Source organism: Etheostoma cragini, chromosome 1, assembly GCF_013103735.1.
Source record: "Etheostoma cragini isolate CJK2018 chromosome 1, CSU_Ecrag_1.0, whole genome shotgun sequence".
In the NCBI taxonomy this organism is placed as follows: Eukaryota; Metazoa; Chordata; class Actinopteri; order Perciformes; family Percidae; genus Etheostoma; species Etheostoma cragini.
Genome location: NC_048407.1, coordinates 21013569 through 21033412, shown reverse-complemented (window position 1 = coordinate 21033412; position 19844 = coordinate 21013569). Strand labels below are relative to the sequence as shown.

The following is a 19844-nucleotide window of genomic DNA, read 5'->3' as shown; positions in this document are numbered from 1 at the left end:
TCTCGACACATGATCTGTATTTAACAAAAACATTAAATAAAGACACTATTAATATACTATACATAGTAAGCTACATTCTGTTTGATGCTTTTACTTTGAAAATAAACGTACGTTGCTTTTGGTATCTTATCCTTTCAATGAAATTATAGGTACCTTCCAGGTTCTTGTCAAATGTGGAGTTTCCTGGGTTTAGACAGGGACAAAACCGGTTTGACGCTGGTATCTTCAATACAAAAACAGGACCACATATTCCGAAGAATACGTTATCAATTTACTAATTTAGATTATTATTGCTACCAGGCCTACTACTTATTCTCAGACACTCCATCGGGGTTTCAGTATTAAACTTTCAAAAGGTAATTAAAAGAAGAAAGGAAGTCCTTTAACAACAACAGTAGTGCAGTCTGATTGCTGAGCTCTGAGCATTGTTTACTTCTGCCATGGAAAAGGCAGCCTTTAAAACCAGATAAATCAAAGTAGGCCTTAAGATCAAATGAATAATTATAAGCTAAACAATTGGAGAAGAATGTCCTCTGCTAGAGGGTAGCTTTGATGTAGAGGCAGAAAGCTGGGGCAAACTTAATTTTTTCATTTCAGCATTAAGTATTTTCAATGATTTGGCAGGCTACATTTACATCTAAGCTTGTTTTGGTATTTGTATCACAGTAAATATACAGTATGAGTTGTGTCCATCTGCGTCCGTCCCTGGGTCTTTGCTGTGAACAGAGCTGCTTTGGCTACACGAACAAGTCCTAACCCTAAATGTAAACATGCTGCTCTCTGCAGATTATCCCACACTGGTCTTCCTTTGGGTTAATCAGCAATACTTACAGTCATCAACATTACAGTACATGGCATTTCTGACTGTAGTCCATAAAACTCAAGGTTGTTGAGCATATTTAAAACATCACAAGTTTGGCCAAACTGGCGTAGGGTAGCGTTTGCACCGAGTGTCCATTATGTTCCTACAACAAGCATAAGGCACAAGACATCTTTAGCTTTAACAGTGTACTAACAAGTCATTCTCTCCCTGTACGTCGGATAAGCACTAAGCACTTCATCTATGAGCCACCTGGCTAAAAGTTCTATGTCATTCCCAGTTTGGAGCACTAAATCTGATTTAAAGGTTATATTATAAAAAATGTAATGATTAAATTAGAATTAAAAAGAATATGGGTAGAAAATTTGAATTTAGTAATTACACAACAAACTAATTACACTAAAAGAAAACTAATGTAATAATGTGATGTATTAATTTAACATTTATGGATTAATTGTGAAATGTATTTTAAAAAGTGAAATCGCTGTCAGGCGACAGACGATGGGTTCTGAGACTTCATTTTGGCCAATGCTTTCTGCCTTCCTTGCCCTCCCTTTAGACTGTTTACATACACGAAACCTAAGCCGTCTCAAAAATGTTTGGTCAATACTACTCGGCCTGCAAATGGAAACAAGAACAATTCCATGCCAAAATCATGTCCCATTGCCTTCAGATTGTGCATTCAAATCAAAACTCTCACATAGGCTTCATGGACTGCATGTTTTAGCCTATATTTTTAAATCAAATATTTATCAAGAACATTAATATCAATAGAAATTGCACGTATAATTTTGTTGTAGCATCTAAATCTTGTGTTTCATTTTATATTTAAAGAAGGAAGGAAAGAAGAGAAGAAAATAAGAACAAAAGACCCCCTCCAACCTAAAAACTACAATGCCCTTCACTCGATAGCTCAGGAACAGGGACATGCACAGGTAGAGACTACTGTTGCCCCGGCAACAACGCATTTTCCTGCCTCTGAAGAAAGAGCCTAAATAAACTTTTCTTTCTTTTTTTCTTCCTTTTTTTGCTGGTGTGGCTGCATCAATATGATAAGCCCATCATTGGTAAAGTTAAATCAAATTAAATTGTCACAGTATAACGTATTGAACTTCTATTACTGCATTTTAACCCAGAGAGTGTAGAGTAAGCTTGAACAACAGTAAAAACTGGAACACAACCTGAGCAAGGTGCATGGGTAGCAGCGTTAAAGTAGCAACACAGGGTAGGAAAAGTGCATGTCAGCCTTACAAAGTTGACATAATATAATCAACAACAGCCATTGCCAACAACATCAGCATGAAATACATCACCGGTCCCTTTGTCAGTGTCTCTGACATCCTCAACACATGGTCAACAGACTAGAATACATGACCAACGAAGAACTAAAAAAAAGAAATAAAGAAGGTGCAGAGTTCAACTTTGACTCCTCCCCTGACCCTTATTCAAGAGGGAAATGGCTGCAGGCATGAAGGAATACCTATCAGCAAAGTATCCTTACTATAAGTCTGAACAGGTCTCACAGTGCGCTCTCTTGATCTTCCCAACTGTGTTTAGTGCAGATGTGGACTTGATGTAAAGATTACCAAACCAACAGAGCAGAGAGAGGGTCAGGACAGATTCAATCTAAAATATGTAGAACAAAATTATGAGGGACTTATCATCATTATTCTTGGAGAGTTTTTCAGTCAGTAGGCTACAGACGCTGCTGGCTGTTTTTCGCATGAACCTCCAGAGTGGAAAGTAAATTTAAGCTCGTTACCCATTATAGTCCCAAGATATTTATAGGGTTCAGCAGAGTCTACGGTCTGTCCCTTGATAATGGTATTTTGGTTGGTGTTAGTGGGTTTGTGTCTAAAAAATAAATGCACATGTCCTTGGTTTTCTGGACATTTAGGTGAAGAAATGCATTGTCAAATCTACGAATGATTCAACCACATGAACTTATAAATCAACTTGTTTTTTGTGCTGACTGCGCTAGTCATCAGCATAAAGAATATGGAGAAGAGGGGAAAGAACACAGCCCTAGGGTGATGCAGTGGATGATATCAACTCCCCTGACATGCATCAATTAACCCTCGCTCTCTTAGTTTTGGGTGTTAAAAAGTCAAGAATCCAGCCTACAATGTTAAAATCTACACTAACATTTTTTTTTACCAACTAAAATGTTGGCCTGGATCGTGTTAAAAGATCTGATGAAAAGTCCACCACTAGTAGCTTGGCATGGTTTTTGTTTCCTATGTTATTTTAGTATGACACCCACATATGTGTGGTCACATTTGTGTTAAATTATTGTTTTAATGTCTAATCAGCATGTACAGTACATACTATCACAAGTTTTAAAAGTAATTACTATGCTTATCATTTTTAAGTTATTGGATACATTTACATTTTAACTTGTACTTTCCTATGTAGTGTCCTCAAAAGCAAGTGCTCAAAACAGAGGTTTTGCTTTCATGAATTAACTGAAATGCTTAAAGTGTATCTGTAATGTTTACTTAATTTAACTGAATTGCTTTAAGCACATATGTACTGTTGACAGAATTGAAATAAAGTACTTCAAGCATAAATATAATGTTGACACAACTTAACTGAAGTGCTCAGAGCAGGCATGTAATATTCACGTAATTTAACTCGGGTGCTTCAAGCATAAATGTTATACGTGCACGATTTAACAGAAACACATTGAAAGGAAATGTTAACTGAAGTGCTTCAGCAGAAATTGGTTATATGATTTTGAGTTGTTTAATAAAACAACCAGAGAAGCAATCTGGAAACACAGGACTTGCCGCATCTCCATTGCTTCTTGTTTGTACCTGCTTTGATATAGGAATCTGTGGCCTAATCTGTTCACTGGGTACCTCTGCCTTTGAGGAAATGAAAAGCTCAGATGGGCCAATCTGGAATCTTTAGCCCCTACCTCCCCTATCTCTGCGTTGCCTGCCCAGAGAATTTGGCTCATCCATGAGACACAGAGAGATATCGTGGCTTTCAAATGAGCAAAGTGGCAGTTGGTCAACGCCACACCCCCAGCCTCCACCTTGCACCCCCCCCCGGTGAATTGTGGCACCCCCCCCCGGTGCCACAATGAGGAAAGCTCATTGTGGCACCGGCTCTAGTCGCTGTAATTCTGCACCAAGGCTGAATTTGGGGAAAAGACTTCAGATATGGTATAAGTGGACTATCAAGGTTTATATAAAAGCATCCAAAGAGCACCTTGCCATGGGACCTCTTAGACCTCTAGGTTCTGGTCTAAAACTGAAGCCTACACTTCAGGGATAAAGCCTGACGCCAAGCTTTTCCCCTCACCATCCGCTCTCTTTGTGTTGCTGTTCTCAAAATCGCTTCAATATGGGAAACAACAAACTTTGAGCTAACAAGGCACACACTGAAAATGGCAACCTTTAAAGATGGTTTGGATCATGCAAGGCCAGCCTGCTTTTCTCGGTCAATGTTTGTAAAGATTTACAAAGACTATGTTTACGGCATTTACTCCCTAACTGGGAAGTTATGGGACCAGTATTTTGAAGTGCCCGCCCTTTCCCAAACGGGCTTCTTAGATGGTTCTGTTACAAAACGACCTGGCACCCCTTAGGTTAAAAGTGTTGCCCTCAGGCAACAAACTTTCATCTTATTAAAAACAATATATTTAGGCCCATATATATATATATATATATTTAGTATTGTCAGTCATGTTTGTGTCCAATGCAATGAGAGCTGAAGTGGGTGTGACCTTTTGTCTGAAGGTGGGACATAATGGTAAACATTCGAAAGAATTTAAAAACTAGTATTGCAAAACTATTTAGACTGCATACAACAACAAAGCAAACAATGGCTTACATTTTTATAACAGTTTCATCAGATTGTTGTTCTCTTGGTTGTTCTACGCTAAAAGTGTGACATGGAATTTCATTTAGTTCTTCTCAATGGGGCCTATGTAAATGAACTGAAAATTCACAGTTATTTATGGAATCACTTAAAACATTTGAGATTTTTTTTAATTTCTTCCTTGAGAACAGGATGAGGATTTTGTTCCAGTTGGAATTCCCCTTCTTTTCAATGGTGTTATTTATCACACAGCGATTGAAGTTGATCATGAGTTTTTTAGCATTTCAAAAATGTCTCTGCTGTCTTATCTATCAATGGCCCTTCTGTCTGCTGAGAGTAAATGTGATGTTGCGATTTGTTTTTCTACAAGGCAGAAATAAAGTGTTGATGTTACATGTAATATGTTGAAATTGACGTGTGGTAAAGTTAGACAGACATGGCAAAGGTCTTTGAGTTTGTTAAAATAGATTATTATTATTGTTATCAATGAATCCAGATTTTTTTAAACAGCCATCTCCATACTCTTATTCTTTCCAGCCTTTGGTGTGAATATTTAGTCTCCACATAAGAAAAACAGCCTTCTAAGACAAGCATACTATGTAATAACAAAAAGCAAAATCATGGAAAATATCTTGGAGGAGAAAACAATGATAAGGCTGTTTTATTAATTTATCACAAGCTTTTTTTGACTCTTTATTTGAGACAAATATTTGGATGATTACATAATACATATAACCCAATAAGATAACTGTACAACATCCTGTTTTGCTCAGTTTTGCAAGTTCACATGGGATTCATTCTGCAGTTTCTTATACCCAAATATGTGTTGAAGCCATCAGGTTTGCCTCAGATCATGAAGCACGGAGTACCACAATCTAATATACCTTTAAAGTGGTCATTTAAGATTTTTATAGCAGATATCAGACGACCATACTTTACATTTAAAATCCTTTGTAACAACTCCCACGCCAAAAAGAAAGAAAACAAAGTAAGTTATGGTATTAGAACAAATACCATTATGCTACAAAAATTAAAAGTAAATTGAGTCATAATTCCACATCGATAGAAAAAGGACACTGAATTCAGTTACAACAGGGGTCAGCAGCAAATAGTCTGCAGCCTTATTCAAATACTACAGAATCTGTCATCTTTTTCCGTATTTTGGAAACAACTGTGCCAAAAACTTATATACTATGAATGGAAAGATACAATTTTACACTCTACGACTCAAAGGCACATCCACGACTTCATTTCAGTTTTTCTAAAGGGCAGTTAAGAGTCCAAAATGTAGGTCCTATTTACAACAAATCCTTAGGATCAATACTGAAAGAATATCAGAGGATAATTTAAAAAAAGGTAAAGCAAATAGTAAGATTGTTATTTTACAGATCAATATGTTTTATCGTCATTTTAGAACAATTCATTTATTATCTGTAGACGTTATTTAAAAGTGTAAACTGTTTTATGTTTCGGCTGTTCATGTGCATCTGCACCACACACAACATAGACACGCAAGTAGACACGCAAGTATATAAATTGGTCTGATGTAAAAAAAAAAAAAAAAATTTCGACAAAAACATCTTCATAGTCCCATTTGTTTAACTCACATATTAACTGAAATAAGGCTCCACATCTTTTGGAAGCCGCGCCCTGTTGCACAATTCAGCGAGCCACACACACTTCCACAAATATAATTATAAATAAACCCTCTCATGCCTCCGTCCCACCAAGCGAGCCCGTTCATGTGATTTTCCCTATCAATTATTTTCTTTAGGACATTTATTTTGGGGGGAGTCATTCACACACAACGCCACCATTTAGACAGTAACTAGTGTTTGGATATGCTTCATGGTATTAATGGGCTCACTACAAAGCTTTTCTCATACATGATGATGTGATTTCCTGCCCTTTGCTTGAACAAAGTAGCCTATCCAGGCCAAATCATTGCAGAATAAAATAAATTGTATTTGTGTCCCAGTGGGTCTAAGTGGCCTACTATACAGAAGGCCTTTTTTTAACGTATGGCTCTCTTTACAGCCATCTGAAGGCAGCAGGTATCAGGTAACGAGTTACGATGTCAATGCCAGGTCACTGCTTCTGACACAGTGTACGTCATTTAAGAAGAATAGGTACTGACAACCTGAGGATTTTGTTATTTTCCTAAATGTCACACACCGAAGCACCAAGAACACAGGACTAACTCCTTCAGAGTTTTACGCAACTCGTGGCTGCGGTAGGCGTAGATGAGCGGGTCGATGAGCGAGTTGCAGATGATAAGGATGAGGAAAAGGTTAAAGTTTCGGAAGAAACAGTTGCAGACGGGGTTAGTGGGGCAGGTGAGGATGAGGATGAGGTGGAGGAAGAAGGGGCCCCAGCATATAATGAAGACCCCGAGCAGGATGGTGAGGGTCATCGCTCCCTTCATGCTCGTAGATTGGCGCCTGCTTTTGTGGAAAACCACGATGCGCCGGGAATGCAAGTGCGCCAGGAGGAACATGTGCAGGTACAGCACGGCGTTAAACACCAGGGTGGAGCAGAAGAAGGTCACAAGGCACACGATCACGGCGTTGTCGGTGTGGTACACGATGAAGAGGATGCTGGAGGTGATGCTGGCCAGCCACACCACCACGATAATGGCGGTGGCGCGCTGGGTGGTCATGATGCTGTGGTAACGCAGCGCGTAAAAGATGGTGATGTAGCGGTCCGCAGCGATGGTGCACAGGAAGGAGAGCGAGGACACCACGGAGCTGCAGATCATCACGTCAATGATGTTGTCCAGGTGGCGCAGCATACCAGGGTGCATGTTCATCAGGCCATGGTCGTGGAGGAGCATGAATATGGTCTCCACCACGTTGCTAACACTGACCAGCATGTCGGACACCGCAAGGCAGCATATGAAGTAATACATGGGCGAGTGCAGGTTGCGGTTTTTGATGATGGCCAGTACCACCAGGATGTTCTCCACCAGGCTGATGAGCCCCAGTGCCAGGAAGAGCTCCTGAGGGATGCGGATCTGCACGCAGCCCATAGAGTTTCGCTCTCCGGCGGTGGAGTTCGTTTCGTTGTCTTCCATGAAGTCATTTAGCGGGCTGAACTCAACGTGGAGGATGGAGGGGTTGCGATGGGACCTGTTGGTCATTACCATGTCTGACTTCTAGATGAGGACTGGCTGGTTCAGATGCTGCCCTGTTGGAACTAACTGCAGAGCATTAGTGTCAAGTTCAGAGGACCAGCCAGTTGGAAAAATTTAAGCGAGTCGTTCAGTTGTTGAACCCATCCATGCGCTGACTTTCAAATATCCACAGAGCGCCTTTTCTAACCCTATGCTTAACAGAATTACAAGCGGTTGCTGCGCCTTTGTCCGTGTGAAGTCAGTCTCCTCCTCGCCTCAACTTTTCTTCTTTCCTATGGATGCAACTTGTACAGAACGGAGATCCATAAAATGTCCTTCTCCATCAAAACATTGCGCTCACAGTTCATGGTTTTTAAGTCTTATTTACAGGGCGCACGACCCGGCCATCCACCTCTTGTATCGACTCGGACGGTTCTGACCAACATGGTGAGAACGAACAAAGTGTCTTTGGTACCTCGGTGACTTGGATGAACATTTATCAAAGTGATGCTGTCTGAAGGACTCCTCCTCTGACGCAAACGTCAGCTGGACTGTGATCTTGTCTCAGTAATGTCTGACACGCGCGCATGTTTTGCTGGAAACTAAAATAGAAAGGAAAGCAGGGCGGTGAGGAGCGCTGTTCAGATTCGTACCCCCTATTTAATAGGCTACTGTAGGCCTATCTCTTTGACAGGTTTGTCAATCTTTCTCATAAGGTCAGTGGTGGAATGTAATTTAGTAAATTTACTCAAGTACTACACTTAAGTACAAATTTGAGGTAGGCTAGGCCTTTTTTACTGGAGTCTCCTCATGCCACTTTCTACGTCTACTCCACTGTGTTTCCCAGAGAAATATTGTAGGCTACTTTATACTCCACTACGATAATCTAACATTTTAAGTTACCAGTTACTATACACATTAAGACTTTTGCACACAAAACACGTGTAGTTTATAAAATACGTTGTTTCATTCTTCCTCATGGAAGAATACATTTCATGTATTCATTAATTTTCATTTTTATTTATTTCCAGTTTCTAAGCCGTGAGGATTTTTCTGAATTGAGTTATTTTAATTTTAATACTTTAAATAGATTGTCCTGACGATACTTTCATTCTTTTACTTGAGAATCATTTTAAATGCAGGACTTTTACTTAACTCTATTTTTACAGTGAGGTATTAGTACGTTTAATGACGTACAGGATCTGAATAATTTCCTCCCCACTGGCTAGTTTCCAATTAGCTTTAGGAATGTGGTTAATTTGAACAATGACAATAATAGAGTAATCCTCTCAACCCTTGTAAGGACAATGTGCCTGTGTGACCACTTCACCAATCAGCCCCCTTGATCATTGCTTATCGCACTGTGAACTTTTTCTGTGCATCACTTTCAAAAATATATTGTTCTGAACTCCTAAATCTGCAGTATATTCTTAAATCTCTATTATAGAATAGGTTCACAATTTTCCAAGTGTATCTTAACAGAGTACTCCCATGCCAACATCTCCTCCATCACTTACATTGAAATTGGTTTAAGAGGGGGATTTCTTTGTGGCCCAGATGACCACCAGAAACAATTGGGCATGTCAGTATTATTCTTAAAAGAAAAAATAGGATGTAAAAAAAAAATGAATACATGCTTTATATAATTCCAGATTTAAGTTTGACTCCTTTGGTTTCTTGACCTCGCAGACTGAGTCAAACTGAAATCTGGTGACTGGGTTGGCTCAGTTGGTAGAGCAGGCGTACACGTACTTTTATTTTTTTTCAACTTTTGAGGTCTAGTACCGGTTGACATTTTCATTGAGTATGCAGTAATTAGTAATTATCTGTGCAGCAGTGATGGCACCATTGGAGTCACATTAGACAGTCTGATCCTCACACACACAGCTCTCTACAGAACTGATATGAAAGCCTTTCTATACTGCTGACAGTCACATGCAAATTTATCACAAACTCTTCCATAGCTCAGGTAAACTTGGAACAATTAAATCATTTGAAAATGGAGAACCAGGCATGTAGAATCCATTAGGTCACCTCTTTTGGGTCGCACAAAGACACAGCGGTTGGAACCAAAGATCTCAAACTTGGACTCATCAGACCAAAGCACAGATTTCCACTAGTCTAATGTCCATTCCTTGTGTTTCTTCGCCCAAACTAATCTCTTCTGCTTGTTGCCTTTCCTTAGCAGTTGTTTCCTAGCTGCTATTTGACCACGATGGCCTGATTCGCGCACTCTCCTCTTAACAGTTGTTCTAGAGATGTGTCTGCTGCTAGAACTGTGTGGTATTCATCTGGTCTCTGATCTGAGCTGCTGTTAACTTGAGATTTCAGAGGCTGGTGACTCAGATGAACTCATCGTCAACAGCTGAGGTGACTCTTGGTCTTCCTTTCCATGGGCGGTCTTCATGTGAGCCAGTTTCGTGGCTGACTGACCGTCATTTCTTAAAGTAATGATGGCCACTTGTTTGTCTTTACTTAGCTGATTGGTTCTTGCCATAATATAACAGTTGTCCAATAGGGCTGTCAACATGACTTCTGCACAACACAACTGATAGTCCCATCTCCATCAATAAGGCAAGAAATAACTAACTAATTAACCCTGACAATGAACAGCTGTGAAGTGAAAACCATTGCAGGTTGTCACCTCATGAAGCTCATTGAGAGACCAACAAGGGTTTGCAGCACTATGAAAAAGCAAAAGGTGGCTACTTTTAAGAAACTACAACAATAGACGTTTTTAGTTATTTCACACTTACCTCCTTGTTATTAAGCTACAGTATGTCTATTACTATGTATGTATTCTGAGAAAAGCCAGAGTCATATTCCCTGTATGTGTTCACACAGTGTTACTTGGCCATTAAATCGGATTCTGATTTTCTCTCCAGAAGAAATTATGATTAAAAAGCAGCAACACAAGATTGAAAAGCTCCCAGATGGACAGTTATAGCCTCGGTTATAACCTGCAGTGAGTAAGGTCATGAGTATCTGACTGAACCTGCAAGGAATTATTAAAATACACTTAAGCAAAATTTATAAAATATCTGCCATACTCTTGCATTAAATATAACTTGATGGACAATAGCAGACTACTGGAAAAAATGCTCCGGACTGTTTTATTGGGTGGAGTTAGCCACAAATAATCAAATGTTGGCAAGTCACTCATAATGAAAATCCAAACAACAGCAGTGAGCCAACACCAGAGGTCAACGGCAGACATCCTGCAGTAATAAGACTTACACAATAATAAAAAAACACAGGCGAGAGGCCCACGATAAACGTGTAAGGTTCTCAGAATGCACTTTTTTAATAAAATTACTTTTAGACAAAATAACCATTTAACCACATTTCTTCTTAAATAAGACCGAAAAACAGATTGCCATGATAATAGTTTTGATTAAATGCTGAAATTAGCAGGAAGTAGGACTTAACTTCATTCATGTTTATGGAAAATGAGATCTGAATTATTTAGTAAGAAAGCACTGTTGTCTGAGGAAAGGATAAACATAGTTTAAGTCAAATTTTATAATAATAAAAAAAAAAAGAACTTCACGCATATTGGCTTTTCACCTGATTTGTTTTACTTAACATATCTTTTTTTCATCAGAGAAAAATCTGTACAAGATCATTTTAGTTACAGCATCTCTTTAAAAATTTAACTTAATTTCTTCAAAATGTTTGGGTGGGTTTCAAAAATAAACTATAAATTAGTATTTAAAGACCTAAAAGGGAGGGGTATGATTTGCTTAATATGTGTTATTCCCAACACAAATTCCCAGAACTAAATGCTTGTCTGGCTCAGAATTTAACCAAAAGTGTTGAACTGAGTTCCAAACGACGCGTTTGAAGCGACATGAGCTGGTGGCCTAAAGTCAAAGGGAATAAAAAAAAAAACTCAGATTCTGACAAACATTACAGTGCTGCCATTTTAAATTTGTGATACAGAGCTTCCACTCAACATAAGAACTGTTTTCAACGATGTTCTTCCTTCATTAATCAGTCAATTCTTTGTGAATTTGAAAAACTCTGAAAGCCAGAAACCAGAAGTAGAACAGTAGTGCCGGTTGTGCTGCTTACTGACGATGACTGAAGATGTTGGCACTGCTAAATGTTTATTACAAATAACACTGTCAACTTCAGAGACAGGACAGGTTCATAAGAGATCTGTTTTCAGACTATAGAAAAAAGTTCCCCATGTTCATAACTGTCTGGATTGTTCCAGAGTAAAATATCTTTAATCAATAACACTAAAGCAGAGAAGTGGACAGGCTCGTAACACCAAGTCAGCTGTTATTTTCACTTTAGTACTCTGAAATTCTGACAATTAAAAAAGACTACTATTCAGTAGTCCCATTTCATGTCTTCTTAATTATTATAACCACCATTAAATATGGAATTTTTTCTCAATGTCATTTTTTTCCACCTTGGTCTCCCTCCTCTCTCAGTCCCACTCCTCCTCATCTCTGTAGGGGTTGTCCTCTCTCGGTGGCTCTTGAAACCTGATGTTTGCCAGCATGTCCCTCATTGCCACCATTAGACGATTGACTTCTTGGTTCAGCTCCTGTCCGGCTCGAGCCACTTCCATGTCATCCTCCTGCCTCGCTCCCCCCTTATTAAGAAAAGAGGCGTCAGTTCATAGACAGTTATCTAGAATCGAAGTACCCGTCATGTTAGCATTTGGCCATCTCAAACTGACAATTTGTACCCTTTTACTACGCTTGGCTGTGTAACCTTCATATTCAGTCAATTGCGGACATGGCTATCACAATGAAAGCATTGACATATCTAATCATTTTTTTTCAAAGTCTATTTTTAAGAAAATCCTGCCATAGTTACCATTGGTTCCACAGTCTAACCACGCTGGAAGCACTTGATTGTGTTGAAAGACCCCCAAAGCTGTCAGACCAAGGATTTGGGCCTAAAGTTTTTCTATTTTATTTAGTAAGTTATTAACACAAAACAATCCTATTTAAAGTGCTTTTCCGATGGTTTTACAAACCCAATGAAATGGTCAACAGTAACAGAACAATACCAGGATAATTTAGGGTTGCGTAATTTAACAACATTTTGTTGTTTGCAGATATGTAACTCTATTTCAGAAAAAGAACCACAGGGCAGCGTATCTTCCCAAGTCTTAACATTATTTCCGTTATCCATATTGTATCTCTTCCTCTACATAAGTGGATAACATGATCAGGATGGATGAAACTGTCCTAATGGAAACATGCCTCGGGCCCATCTGTTAACTTTAAGCATGTATAGCCGACCCACAGGATGTTCAATGTGTGGCTTTACCTGATTCATGTATTTTAATGTGACTGCAGTTGGCTTGACACCTACAGTGGACTGAAAGACCCATGATGAGTTAAACACATAACTCTTTAAATAACATTTATCTTGCAACTCAATTATTCTAAACGTTTTAATGTTTGCTTATTTTAGCCGATTTTGGACATAAACCACACATGTTTTCTGTGCTTGGGCCGGCACCGTCAAAGTCCTTTCCCAGCACCAAGCAGCCGTTGATGTTATAACCTTATTGACTACTCAATTTTCTGGACCATTACACACCTTTATTTTGTTATCACAGAAGGTTTGGAAAAATACAAAAGAGCCCAGTGGAAATGGGTTCAGTCTATTTGTTGCTTTCAGCCAATTCATCGAATACATTCCTATCTGCAACAACTCTTTTTTTATTTAGCAGAGGTCAAACATTTTCAAATGCTACGCACAGTGGCTTTCACAACAACATTCAGTGTTGCTCGACTAAACTTGCGGGCACATTGTTGCCCTTCATGTGCAACATTTTAGAAAGTCATCCGTTGATGCCTATGGCACTTTATTATTATTGTTTTTATTTAAAAAAAAAAGTCAGATAAGTCAAATACCGCCTGGCTATATTTATTATGGGGCCATAACCTGGCAAATATGACAATGACTCAGATCAGTTACACAGTGTGTAAGTATGTACTAAGGATGACTCAAGAATTGCAACAGTTTAAGTTATGTAATCACTAACTTAAATTGACCAATATACATTGGTGCTTGTAAGTTTACATGCCCATGCTTACATTGACTAAAAAGAGGAATAAAAAAAAAAAAATCATGTTTTGATTAAATTAAAAAATGAGATAAAATCCAACCCTTTAAAGGATACCAATTTTCTTTGTGAACGAATCATGTATTGCAAATAAATAAATAAATAAATAAATAAATAAATGTTCTTCCTTAAAATACAGGGGACATAAGTATACACAACCCTATGTTAAATTCCCATAAAAGCAGGCAGATTGTTGATGATTTGGGGCTATTTTAATTCCAAAGGCCAAGGGAACTTTATCAGGATGTATTATTCAATGGATGTTGTTCCTTTAAATACAGGTAACATTCAAGATTGAAAAAAATGTCCCACAAGAATTATTGGTAAGTAAAATTGACTTGGCTCTATAAATTAAATAATAATAAAAAATAAAAAAACAGTATTATGAAAAGACAAGGCAAAACTTTAAAAGAACTTAGCACTTCATGAATGTGGTTGTTGTTTTGTTCTTCCGTGGCACTGGGAAATGGTGGACAGAATTAACAGTCACATGGTCATAAGCCTTCTTTCATATTTTGTAGCTGTCATTCCCTTAGGGTAACCATGAGTCTTTGGGGGAAATATTCCTTCATTCAAGCATGAGTGATAAGATTTTTTCCAAGAACGTTTACCAGTTTATATTTCCACCAGCCCTGGAGGAATAGAAATAGAATAGAAACCCCAACCATAAACACAATCAACACTGTGCTAACTCAATGATTTGAATGGGTAAACTCACTTAAAAAAAAGTGTGACATTGGCAAGAAATCAGTACACCCACAAGATAATTTCTCATTTCATCAGTTACCGTGCTTTGGAGCAGGTAGTTCATAGCGAATAATTCATCAACTGGGTGGTTATACAAGTTGTTACAAATGAGTTTTATTGGAATATTGTGCTCACAGCTATTAATCATATGATGTGCCCACATCCACACCATGGGTTGTTTATTAGAACTCAAGGAAGTTTTTATTAATACCTCAATGCAGCAGCACCAGTATTTGTCTTTAGATGAGATCACTACAGTTAGGTTGAGGAAAAACTTGCTCAAATTCACAAATTATAACTAAGAGGCTAACAAGCATAATAGGAGTAGGTTGAAATCACTATACTTTTTTTACTTCGCTACATTAGGTTGCATGATTATGGCCAAAATGATAATCCCGATTATTTTGATCAATATTGAGATCACGATTAATTATTACCATTATTTGTTGATACTAACCAAAACAAATTTTATAGTCATATAGGCTATTTATAACTGCTTTCCCATTTCTCATATGCTCCATTCCTCATATGTTTAAGTTGTATGTTGTGCATACATACATACATACATACATACATACATACATACATACATACATACATACATACATACATACAGCTGCAACACATGTAAATGAAAATTATCTAAAATAAATAGCCTAGGATATATTTACAAAAAAACAGCTAAGGAAAGAGAGAGGGAGTGCGATTGACGTACTCACAGAGTGATGCTGACTCATTAAATGGGTCCAGCAGGAAACGTCTCAGACACCATTACTCTACGAACTGAAGTTACTTGCATTCAACAACTTCTTTGGTGTTTTTCGTCATGGCCGCCGCAATAAAAGAGTTACCAGCGGAAACACTGGTACAAATACAGGTTTGCCTCTCCTGCCACTTAACAATAAACAGCTGTGTTAAGAATAATTAAAACTGTGGACAAATGTCAGAAGGGTGGACCGGTGTTTTGGTGGAACACCGGCGCGGTCGCTGCTCTGTCTCTGTTGCTGGGGAGCCTGTGTGAGTGAATGGGGGCGGGGCTGCGCGGAGAGTAAGAAGAGAGAGCCGAACACAGGCACGGCTTTACAGAAGAAATGGGCCATGTAACGCAAAATCTAACCATATCGATAAAAACAACACTGCTTAATTTGTGGACTAGCAGCGAATGCGTGGACATTAGGTGCACCAGTGCGGCCCAGAGGAAAAATTGTTAGTCGCACCCTAGAGCCCTGTGAGCTAACAGACACTAACTAGCACCGACGACCACTGGTCCCTGCTGTTGTCTGAAAAACAACACAAACGGGACAAACGTTGTGTTTACCAGAAAAATGTTAAACCTTGAGACCAAAGTATAACTGACTGCTCACGGTACTCTGTCCTCTGTGACTGTCTACATCTAGAAACTAAGCTGCGTGGTAGAGGGAACAACTCTGACTGGCCCATAATCCGACAGTGGTTTATGGAGCGGTAGATTGGCTTTGCAAAAAAACTTGCAGCGTTCTATGAACGGAATGACGCACGTATGAAAAAAAAAAAAAAAACAGTTACTCAGTACTTGAGTAGTTTTTCACCAAGGACTTTTATACTCTTACTCAAGTAATTATTTGGATAACTACTTTTTACTTTTATTTGAGTGAGATTTTTCTAAAATAACAGTACTTTTACTTGAGTACAATTTTGGGCTACTCTACCCACCTCTGAAGACAACCAATTAGTTTTTTTTGGCCCATGCACTGTTGAACCCCTGATCAATTCATTTTCCCCAAACCTATTTCCTGCCAGAGCTATTTTGCCTGATCTGTGCAACTTACCTGAAAGTTGAAGTTTGGCAGCAAAGACCGGAAAAACAGCGACAATGTACTCTCATTGGTTGCACCAACGTGCTGCCTATATGTACACAAAAAAAGATAGAAGTCTCATTATAGTATAAAAGCAAACTGAGGATATTAAAAACCTGTTTGTTTGTAAAGCACAATATGTGAGTCTTCTTTGACTGTACAATGGTATTTCATGTGCACAGCTGCATGGCTCCTCCGTTACCTCTCTGGTCGGTTGTACGACATCACTGAGTCCAGCGGAGGTAGAGGGTCAAAGCCCATCACAGGCTGACTGGTCACCTCCTGAGTGTGTCAAACAAATACACAAGATTTGAGTCACCTTCTCAGGGATGCATGAGATCCATGAATACTAAGGAAGTAATCAGTGGGGTTGGGACGGTTATTGCATTACCGCATTACCATGGTCTGGTGACGGTCTGAGCTTGTCACCGTCATCACCGCAAAAAAACCATTGGCCCGCAAATGGATTGTGTCTGATGACATTTGGTTTTTCTAAACATATCATAAGATGGAGCAAATCTGGCCTTACGCGAGTTGGGGAGTGAAATGTTACGTGACATATAACAACACTGTAGAGAAGGCAAAGACATTACTCCGTTGTCAGTTGAGGTAGACACATTAACGTTACAGCTGCAGTGTTTACCATTGCACATTAGCCATGCAGCTAGCGGAGTGTCCCTCTGTTTTTAGTTATATACCGATAAAACCGCATGGTTGAGTTTCAGCCTGCATGCACGTTTCGTAGCCTAAAACGGAGCAGCTTACATTGGTAGGGAGAGTAACAAATTAGCGAACTGCCAAGTCGCCCTCTCTGCTACAGTATTGTATGTATAGTATTGTACAACCTAGCTAAAAGCCAGGTGTGGAACCAAGTTATGGAGCCTAATTTTACCATCTTTGTTATCCCGACAATTACACATTAAGACCCTCATTGGAGTCTTTGTGAGGATATTGTGAGGATGTATAGCACAGATTGTATGCTTCTTGTAATTCCGTCATTGCATAACTGTCTGGTCTCTCTCTTTCAACATCTCCGCTGTGGTAGAATTTTCCAGTTTACAAGCTTATGTGGTGCAAATTGGGACAGTGGTTCATTAGTCTCATTCAGGTCAGTGTCAAACATAACAGCAGCTGTCTTCATCTCTATGTCTCAATAACGGGAGACATAACAGCTGATCTGTATGATAAGACAGTGCTGCCTCAAGCGCTCCTTTTCAGCTAAGGTCAAGGGAGGAAGTTACATTTACTCACATTCGTGCACGCACGCGCACACGCACGCGCTAGATGTCCTTTGGCCTAGGCTGTCACAGATAAATGTGCTGCATGTGATCTGGGGTACCAACAACGTGAATTGTTACGCAAGTAAGAATATTTGTAAATGATTCAGTAGCATCTTCATAAATGCATGGATAAGCGAAGGACCTTATCTGGTTATCTCTAATGTAATCAGCATGAGTTTAAATACTCCTTCAGAAAGACAGGATCTTCAGAGTATGGATAGCACTACATGACAAAACACGGTGGTTAAACTGTACTGCTTGATCCTTAATTGAGATTTATTAAATACTTTTTCATATCAGCAGCAGTTTTTGGAGCCTGATATTGGGGTGATGACCTGGTTAAGAAATATAGCAGCAAGGCTTTGTGTATGGAGCACAGTCTCCTATTATTTCATCATTTAAATATGTAAATCCCTGTTTAAAAAAAAAAGAAAAATTAATTGGAAGATGAATAACTACACTGACAACAAAACAATATTTTTAGAGACGTTTTGATAGTTTAATCTTTCGATGGGTTGTGATTTTGGTATATATAAAAACAAAAGAAAACTAAAAAAGCCAAATGTTACAGTTGAACTTTTTCAGTGAATGTGCAAAATGTATACTGTGATTTTAAATTTGATCCACAGATGTTTTTTAGCGTGAAAACTGATTCAATGTGTTTAAGTATGGTTGCTGACCGTTTCTTACCAGAGGCAGACTAGATGTGGCTTCTTTGATCTCAGAGAGGAGGACGTGACGATGGATGTTCCTTGGTGCACTCTGGTACCTTTGCTTTCTCCTAAAACAGAGTAACAAAGTTATGCCAACATATGGAGCATAACTGCACAGAAATGTGGCAGCAGAGCAGCTTGTTGAGCTTATTATCTTACTTGTTTTGGCAGTCCTCCACCAGTGGGTCTTTGGCATCAACTCGACGCAGCACCTCTTTTACAGACTCTTCCAACCACAGCATCACTGCTGCCTCCCTCCACAGGCTGTGAGCTCTCCCCACATACAGAGCAGTCAGTTCAGCCAGGGCTGGGGGCTGCCTAGAGCCAGAGAGTGTCGGGTACGTTTTTTAAAGTTAGGATAACAGAAACATAATGGAAAAGCAAAGTGGATACAAAATTGGGATAAAAATAAAAGGCTGTAAAAAGATTTATAGCAATAATATATTACACTGGTTTAACTAATAATTATACAGTCTTAAATTTCAATGATGGCATGCTACAAATAGATTAAAAACTGGAGAAAACAAAGGGAGCATGCATTACCCTATCTGGCTCTTTGGGCCAAAGAAGGCATGAGAGGTGACAGTAGGATCTGGCTGAACAGTACAGAGATCCAGTAGAGGAATTAAGACTGCAGGAAAAACATTTACAGCAACGTAAGTATTTGAACGTACATATTTACAACTTCCTTATTGTGAATAACAAGTAATCCCTTCTATTTTATACCCCTTTCACACCAATAGGGGGTTATACCCAGCTCAACTGTGTGTTGGAATGGGGTAACCTTCCTTGATATACTCTGCTTCGCGACCCAGGTAGCGAGGTGGGTTTGATCAGGACAGAGTAGGCTCGATTTTATTGAAAATTACTTATGACCTTGGCCCATATCAGCTGGTGTGAAACAAATTATGTATTTGGTCATCATCATGTTACATATCACAAATCGCGAAGCCTATGGTGGCCGCACACTTCGAAAAAACAACAACTTCAATTTTGTCTCATTGTGCTTTACACTAGGTTTTCACCATAGACTGTAAAAAAAACTAGGATGTTAACAGGCAGCTTCAACAACAGCGGAGCGGTTCAATTCATTTCCAAACTGTTTGCTGGTAGTGGTTCCCCAGATGTTCACTAGTCTGCCTTTTGTAGAGCGGTAGCAGACTTTTACAGGCAAAATTGTTTAGCATTAGAATGTTAAATGTATACAAATTTGTTTTATTTGAATCTCTTCTTTTTAATATGAGTCGTAAAGCAGAAAGTAATTCCCAACTTTACATTTAATGAAGTTAATCAAAAAGAAATGTTCTCCCCTCGTCCTAAAATAGTAATAAAATCAATTCTAGAATAATCTACCTCCTTTTCAAGGAATAATGCTGCAATAAAATATGCAGACGAGACAAAAAATGAGTACT

General features: G+C 38.9%; 3 protein-coding genes across 3 annotated transcripts in view; all 3 read right to left on the bottom strand.

The window, feature by feature from the left end:
* Positions 1-4783: 4783 nt before the first annotated feature.
* On the bottom strand, positions 4784-8421 carry mc1r (melanocortin 1 receptor). The gene has a single exon (XM_034879123.1). It carries the CDS (start codon positions 7791-7793, stop codon positions 6816-6818), a length of 978 nt encoding a protein of 325 aa, XP_034735014.1. The 5' UTR covers positions 7794-8421; the 3' UTR covers positions 4784-6815.
* Positions 8422-11857: 3436 nt separating this feature from the next.
* tcf25 (transcription factor 25 (basic helix-loop-helix)) overlaps positions 11858-19844 on the bottom strand; it is an 18003-nt gene continuing 10016 nt past the window's right edge. Inside the window, exons 13-18 of the mRNA XM_034868727.1 lie at positions 18976-19063; positions 18592-18750; positions 18410-18500; positions 16642-16721; positions 16413-16488; positions 11858-12366 (exon numbers count right to left, since the gene is read on the bottom strand). Of these exons, the coding sequence (XP_034724618.1) occupies positions 12199-12366; positions 16413-16488; positions 16642-16721; positions 18410-18500; positions 18592-18750; positions 18976-19063 (662 nt within the window). The 3' untranslated portion in view covers positions 11858-12198. The remainder of the gene's footprint in view (positions 12367-16412; positions 16489-16641; positions 16722-18409; positions 18501-18591; positions 18751-18975; positions 19064-19844) is intronic.
* The window catches only part of LOC117943171 (cytochrome b-245 light chain), a 21720-nt gene continuing 13796 nt past the window's right edge, over positions 11921-19844 (bottom strand). The window contains exon 8 of the mRNA XM_034869171.1: positions 11921-11932. The gene's annotated coding sequence lies outside the window, so the exon portion shown is untranslated. The remainder of the gene's footprint in view (positions 11933-19844) is intronic.

What these genes read in the sequence shown, in the direction of transcription:
- mc1r (XM_034879123.1), bottom strand. Translation starts at nt 7,793, where the DNA reads ATGGTAATGACCAACAGGTCCCATCGCAACCCCTCCATCCTCCACGTT.